Source organism: Taudactylus pleione, unplaced genomic scaffold (assembly GCF_031769625.1).
Source record: "Taudactylus pleione unplaced genomic scaffold, aTauple2 ptg001027l, whole genome shotgun sequence".
In the NCBI taxonomy this organism is placed as follows: Eukaryota; Metazoa; Chordata; class Amphibia; order Anura; family Myobatrachidae; genus Taudactylus; species Taudactylus pleione.
Window position 1 is genome coordinate 1,674,066 of NW_028285428.1, and position 8,209 is coordinate 1,682,274.

Sequence of the window (8,209 nt, forward strand, 5' to 3'; positions counted from 1 at the left end):
TCCTTGCAGGTACCATAGCTCAGTCCCAAAGTTTGATGGCCTTCCCTGTATCTCACAGGTCTAGGCTCAGGCATCCTGGCCCCCAATGGCTTCCTGGCACAATGAGCTCTGTCGGACTGTTCTGCCTCAGTCTCCCAGAATGCTTTTGTATTCTGTGTGGGCGGATCTCTCCTGCCACACACAGAATCTGCTGCTCAACAGCGCCATCTCTGGTGATACTGCCACTAATAAATATATATATTGTATAAAAAATAATATTATACAGTCATCAAAGCAATAAAAAAATGGGCCTGCAACTTCTTCCAAATCCACAGCACAATATATGGCGCCATATATGACGTCAGGCTGTTTAGAACAGGCAAGAACGCACGTTTTAATGTGACCCGATACTATCAGCTGTGTGTACTATTACTTACACACAAGCAAATGGTTCCTAAACATTTGCCAGATTTATTTCACCGTCCAGACTATTACAAGTGTAAACAGCCAGCTGGAAAAACAAAAATCCTCATTTATTTCGCACTGCCCCTAACAAAAGAGTCATTAAAAAAAACCCTGACTGGACTGAGAGAATGTAACTCCCTTATCTGGGAAACTTCCTTCATAAGTGGGCAATTAAGAGTTTTACACAAACTCAGCTTTATTCTGTTTATGATGCAGAGCACAGGACTTCCCACATGCTGCTAGTCTGCAAGGTTTTTATCTTCTCACTGTTCCTCTGTATTTAGATATCCTCTATCCCAGTTTGTGATATGGGTAAGATCTCAGACTACTGTCGTTCAATTAAGGAGCTGATTCAGACCCGCTCGCTAGGATGCGTTCGCTTGTAGCTGGCCGCTTGTCGCTTTCTGTGCATGCGTACGAATCGCAATGTGCATGCGCAAACCACAGCGAGAGATCTGGAAGCGTTTGCTCGCCCAGCATAGACAGCCCAGCTGAATGAGTGACAGGAGAGGCCGTTTGTGGGTGGTGACAGGGGCAGGCCACTGGTAACGGGGGAGTGGAGGTGCGAACGCAGGGGTGCCTGAGTGTCTCAACGCCGTTTCAGAGGCGGCGTCATTGTACACGTCACCTGGTTTTATTTCACACTGAAGTGATCGCAGTGCTTGCGGCAGGGTATAGTCAACCTCAAGCGCTGTGATCGCATCCGATGGTGCTCGATGTACCAATGGTTTCATGCACTTCCAGGAGATGACATGCGCCAGTGGGAGTCTTATGAATGGCTGGTGGGCATCTGCATACACAGTGATTGCTCGCCAAGACATAGTGGGCGTGCTAATGCCTTGTCGTGCGATCACCTGCCTTGCTGGGGATGCGGAGGATTTGTATACGCTGGATGAAAGCGAACACATCTCGTGAACGGGTCTGAATGAGCTCCTAAATGTGCAGTCGTTGCCTACGGGATGCGGTCAATATCCCGACCGCTGGCATCCCATACCCATCCCGTTGCCCACACACTATGGGCCTGATGCTGAGATTTGGAACCATATGCTATGCACTGTACATTTAAAATGTATTCTGCAACTAAAAGCATTAAAAAACACGTCAAAAATGCTAGTTGCTCAGAGCCTTTTAATGTAGAACTAAGCCTTAGGTGATTTTCTTTTAGAAGACAACTTTATCTGTTTTCTTGATGAATAGAGTTTTGAGCTCTGCCTGACTCATCTCATCTCAGTAGCACTGCAAGCAGGAGGGTTCGGTACCGGTTACCAGGTAATGGCGGTGATTCCAGAGAAGGGGCCACAACCACACTGCTACGTGGAATGGTGAATGGCTGGTCGTTGTCCCAAACCATGTTAAAAAAATAAATAATTAATAATTATAAATGTTGCAAAACAAGACCCATGAACTGCAATAGTCTATATTTCCATAGTTACGCTCACTTAACAAATCCATTATTGGATGATTACTTCAGAGAATGGATTAGATTGAGCAGAATACAATTTTCTGGGCTCTCGGCAATATACAATACAGTTCTGCCGACTTACAGAAACATCAGGAAGGGAGCATATAATAATAAAATAAAATCTGACAACTTTCAGAAACATCATTTAGGGAGCATATGATCAGCAAGTAAGAGTGTCACTGCATTACGAAATCATTGCTTCCATATAAGTGAACGCCTCTTTAATGGAATTTTAATCATTCTTCAGTCACATTTATTTTTCTAAAGACGGATTTACATAGATAGTAGTGAAGTTTACAATATAACTCTTACGTTTTAGTTAGGTCTCATTGGGCCAGGCACATTGTCCACCACACAGTAACGGAAAGTTACACCAAAGGTATGTCTATTACATTAGCATTCCATGTGGCACTGTCACTCCAACCCACCAGAAATAAATCAAAGTCGTCCCCATTCATCCTTCAGCTCTCTTAGAGGGTGCTTCATTTCAATCATTTTTTTAAGGCGCACTAAAAATGGACGCCCAATGTTGCAATTCAATTGTTTTTGGGCCCCCATTAATTATCGTGCTGTCATGCCCCATTAGACCGGGTTTAGCTGCATAAAACGGCTAAACCCATCTAAAGTACAGTTTAGGACGCCCAAACCACAGACTTTTCACACATTTCTATTCGCTTCCTCAGGAAGGGGTGAGCAGAAATGCAGGTGCCAGCAGCTGGTCGCGCCAGAGCAGAGCAACAATTGAATTTCTCTGTTGGGAGCCCAGCACTGACAGTCGCCAGCGCTAACAAATTAATCTCTTCGTATTCAGGAGCTCACAAGTAGCAGACCCCTGAAAATTTCCCTTTGTTTCCTGATCTGTTATATTAGTGATCTGTCACAGTGGATGATATATTACAGTAAAGTTTTTTCTTCTGTGTAGGCACCATTTTGTGTAAGATGATGTTGATCTCCATGAAAATGGCTGAGAGAAGTAGTTCTATGCAAGAGTCCAACAGATCAAAGATCCAAAACAACTTTAGCTAGTACCCTGACTAAGACTCCAATCATTCTAATGCTAGTACAATGCATGAAAACCGTCTGTCCTTGGAACTCATGGTTTCCGATTTAATCATAAGCACTCGCCCGCATACTTTTCTCAGACAATGCCTGTTCTAAGTTAAGCACATTCAGGTCAATGGAGTACAAGAACTCCCTAAACACATCTAAAATTGCGCTGTTCAAACTAGAGTGGGTAACTGGCCTTAAAGATTTGAGAAATAATGTAAAGAAAATTAATTATCGGACTTGTTACAACTTTTACCTATACACAGCTGGGGCACCCATTTTTTGGGCTGATCTAATACGAGAACACAGCCGACCAATTCACTAAGAACTAGTTAATTAACAGGCTGAATACGGACCCAGCCTACAAAATAACAGCCGCCATTGTGTAAAGACCACTTTAGATTTACAAGGCAATATTTCATTTGGTATCTGACCAGCAACCACTGAGGTGCATATACAATCTAATTATGGAAGTGATCTAATCTGCAAACAGGCTGGTAAATCCAATTACAATATTAACATAGGACAGCTTAGCCTGGATTCCAACACCAAAGACCTATAACCGCTTTATTCATACTTTCACAGACACTGGACCAAAAGACTAAAACTGTACATCTGTGCTACATAATTACGCAGTAATATTTTACTCAGCCACAGTAATGCAATTTACATCTACTGAGCTTATTTAGAGCAGCAAAATACAACAGCAGCTTCAAATTCAGTTTTACGACATGCGGGGGGAATAAGATGGCTTTCTAGATTAGCTTGTTTGCAAAGAAGTATGATAAAATACTATAAATTCCATTCTGCCCCCATATTTAATGAACATAAACTGAGATTGTGCTGTTCAAATGGAGGCATTGAACACCCAGTCCATATATAGAATGCAATGCACACAGAGTATGTTTGACAAACAAAAATTGCGAGCAGCCAGATGATGTATACACAAATAGAATGGACGTTTCACAAGAATAGAAACTGCATGTTCAAAATTTTATATATATATATATATCCCCAGCAACTCACCGTGTCCTTCCAGCAGCCTCTCGCCTCCCTGTGTGCCATCAGCAGCCAGCAGGTGTGGATTTGGTGCCGGGCCGCCAGCTAATTACAGTTGGCGCACCAGCAGGCAGCGGCAGACATGGACATACAGCGCAATTTGTATCTGGTGCCGGTCGCGAGCAATCAGAGCTCGTGGGCCGGCAGCCAATCAGGAGCCGCCACTGCTGATTGGCTGCTGGTCCTCGAGCTCCGATTGCCTCACGACCGGTGTCACTGTAACTCCATGTCTGCCTGGCGGTGCACCAGCTGTAATTAGCTGGGGGGGCCGGCACCAAATCAACATTGCTGACACTTAGCCCCGCCTCGGTGGCACTGAGTGGAACGGCCCACCTTGTGTGCGTCACTGGTGGCGGGAGGGGGGGGGGGGAGGGGACAGCAGGCCACAGAGGCAGCTCAGGCACCATAGCAGCCTCACTCCTTGCCCTCACGGTGGTTACGCCACTGTTTGCATGCATGTTAGCAAACAGTGGGTCCTATTCGGGATCAGTGGAATGGAGTTATAGGCGATGACAATCTTCAACCCGGGCGATGCTGAGTATCCCAAGCTAGTAAGAAATATACTGCACAATACTGAAGCAAAACACACAACATAAGAAGCAAATACCAGGAGGCTCCTCTTGAAATGGGAATGGACAAGAAGGAGGAAATAATATCCAGCTCTTGAGTGCTTACCATCTAATCTGATTTACAACTTGTATGGCTATAATATCCAAGCTGTGTGGTATACAGTTCATCTCTATTGCATAGTTTTATAGACATACACCCTCCTCAATCACTACAAGCAATTTTATAAAGTTATCAGCTATATCTATAATTATCTAAAACACGTGTACAAATTCCGTGTGTCGTAAAATACCTGTATGAGTATTGTTAATTGGCAGTGTTCATATGAAGTGGTATTACTCAATACACAGTACTACTACCTCTGTAAGTACATGCATAAGTAGACAGGTAACCTACAACATGAAAAAATTAGCGTTCCCGCTAGGCTGTTTTACCGGGGTGCCGTGCCGTGCCCTTTGAATCTGTCAAAATGTGCCCTGCCCTTTTGGATGCGTCCTGCTGACCCTCTGCATGTGCATGCGCGAAGCCCCCCTCCGCCTCTAGTGAACTTGGTCCTTCCCCACTCCAGCTGCTGTGCTGAGCGCGCTCCCTCTGTCTGAAGTCTGTCTGCTATTGGATGCGGAAGTGACCATAGACAGACAGAAAGGCTGAGTTTGCCTTTGCCCACCAAGGCAAACCCAGCCCCCTGTCTGTCACCGGACAGCAAGACTCAGGACAGGAGACCAGCTAATCTTCCTGGGGACAGACTGATCAGCGATCACTCCTCTTGCAGGTATCTAAAGCCACGTACACACTAGACGATATGCTCCATGAGCGAAATTGTCTAGTGTTTCCCCTGCAGTGCCGGGCTCAGTGTCATTAACGACATTGAGCACACACACTGAACGATATCATTCAGTGCCGGCACCCACCCTCATCCCTGAACATGCACAACCTGATGGTACTGTCAGGTTGGCCTGCATGTTCAGGCAATGAACGGCATCTTCAACGACCCGCGGGAGCGCGCATCATTGGTCGTTCACCGCGTACACACTGGATGATATTGGACGCGATGAACGATAACATTATTATTCAAACCGTCCAACTTATCATCTAGTGTGTATGCAACTTAATTCTTTGAAGGGGGCATTGATTGGGCATTGATGGTGCATGTGGGGTTTTCAAATGCTGGGCACTCCTCCAGTAATGGAAATGGGGGTGTGAAGACCACATCCCCGCAATGCTAGACCAAACCCCTTTTCCGTGTGCACATTTGGCGCAGCAGGTAAAATGTTCCCTTCAAAATAAAAAAATGCCCTCTTCTGTGATCAGCACCCTGCCCTAAAAAAAAAACCTAGAGTGAATATGACATGCATAAAGCCTATGACATACATAAAGAATAGTAATCACGTATACTTTCATGTATTACTATTCATATAGCCTAGATTTGCAATACAGGTTGAGTCTCCCATATTCAAATACGGATAGGCACAAATTATTAAAAAATATTGTATAAAATTACCTTCAGGCTGTGTGTATAAGGTATATATGAAACATAAATGAATTTCATTTCTGTACACAAACTTTGCTTGAGCCACAAAAATATTGAAAATATTGAATAAAATGACCTTCAGGCTGTGTGTATAAGGTGTTTATAACACATAAATACATTATGTGTGTATATTAGGGTCCCATTCCCAAGATATCTCATTATGATATGCAAATATTCCAAAATATGGAATATTCCGTTATCCAAAATACCCCTGGTCCCAAGCATTTTGGATATGGGAGACTCAACCTGTATATTGATCATGCAAAATAGGATCTTCTTAAAGTATAACAACATTCTTGCATGTATAGTATCATGTTACATACACATATTGTTAAAGTATTGTACATTACGTGAAGTACATCACCTATTACATACACCACATGCATTAAACAAACATATGTATTAGACACACATTTATTATATTAATAAGTTATACACATGTATTACACATTAACATTATACACACAAGAGGTATATATATATATATATATATATATATATATATATATATTTTAAACACACCATTATACACGTCACATATATACTAAACACATTATATATGTATTACGCACAGCCCACATGTCTTATACACACAGATCATAGAAATATATGTATTGCACATAACCCACATATATCATACACACATGTATTACACACGACTCACACGTATAATAGACGCGTATTATATGTTACACAGGTTGGGTACGGGATGCCGGCACCAAGATTCTGACAGATGTCGGAATTCCAGCGCCAGCATCCCGACTGTCGGGATTATAACTACATCCCATTATACACACTTCATGTATTATACATACACATTATACATGTCATGTATTAGACACACAAATCATGCATTACCCATACACATTATACACACACAACACATGTATTACACACATGTATTATCTGCATGTCACATATATTAGACATTTATTACACACTACACATGTATTCTATACACGCATCACATATGTATTGCACACACTACACATGTGTATTACACACATTATGTCTCCAGACCCCTGACCTGTGATGTAATTGGTCCATTTGTAGAGCACCCCTTCCATGGCTGTGCTCAGTGCCGGCTCAGGGCGCTCATCCTGCTGGGAGAGGCCGGCTGCTAGACTCCGGGGCCCTGAGGCTGTGGGGCCGGCCGGCTGTGCATAACGGGGCCGGGGGATGCTCCAGCGTACATCCCGGACTCTGTGCTCCTTCCTCCCATCCAGACAGCTGCTGCTGAGCGCCGCCGCCTCCCCCTCCTCCGTCACCGCGCTTCCCGGTCACCGTCACCCCGCCTGCATCACTTCCTGCTGCCGGCGGGGGGACTGTTGGTGGGGTCAACGGCGCTTTCCAGCTGCCCACCGGGCAACGGGCTGCCGCTGTAGTACATACGATGGGCGCTGGGCAGAAGGGGGTACCGGGTTACTGTTATATATGGGCGACAGGCATAAAGGGGCGCCCGGGCTGGGCATGAAGACCGGTTTATTTCTCTGTGTACCGTAACTCCCTGAGCCTGGTACTGGGGGTCTCATTTCTTAACGAGTTTTGGGGTCTATTTACTAAGCAGTGTTAGGAGACAGAGTGAAAAGTGATAAGAAAGTGATAAGGTGCCAGCCAATCAGCTCCCAACTGTCATCTCACAGGCTGTGTTTGAAAAATGACAGTTGGGAGCTGATTGGCTGGCACCTTATCACTTATCAATTTTCACTGTCTCCTAACACTGCTTAGTAAATAGACCCCTTTTTTAATCACCAAAACGAGTGATAAAAGTCACTGTGGGGTAGATGTATGATAGCAGCACTTAACGTGCCGCTATAACGCTTCCCGTTTCGCCTTTTTACCGAGGTGAAGCAGGAAGCACTAACGATGAGATGTATAAACATCTCAACTGCCGGAGAGGGGGAGCGTTAACTCCCCCCTCTGGCGCTACCCGCTAGAGACCACAATACCTAGTGCTGACGCGCTGTGTGTCAGTCCCGGCCGGCTCCACTGAGCATGCGCGGGATCTTGCAAGTATCGCGAGATCCCCGAGTGGAGCCGGCAGCTGCCGCAGCAGGGACAGCGCTGTCCCTGCTGTGGGGATAGGCTAGCGCCAGGCT

General features: G+C 44.7%; 1 protein-coding gene across 1 annotated transcript in view; it reads right to left on the bottom strand.

The window, feature by feature from the left end:
- The window catches only part of PLEKHA3 (pleckstrin homology domain containing A3), a 29,376-nt gene extending 21,897 nt beyond the window's left edge, over positions 1 to 7,479 (bottom strand). Inside the window, exon 1 of the mRNA XM_088461190.1 lies at positions 7,138 to 7,479. Within this exon, the coding sequence (XP_088317316.1) occupies positions 7,138 to 7,177 (40 nt within the window). The 5' untranslated portion in view covers positions 7,178 to 7,479. The remainder of the gene's footprint in view (positions 1 to 7,137) is intronic.
- Positions 7,480 to 8,209: the final 730 nt, after the last annotated feature.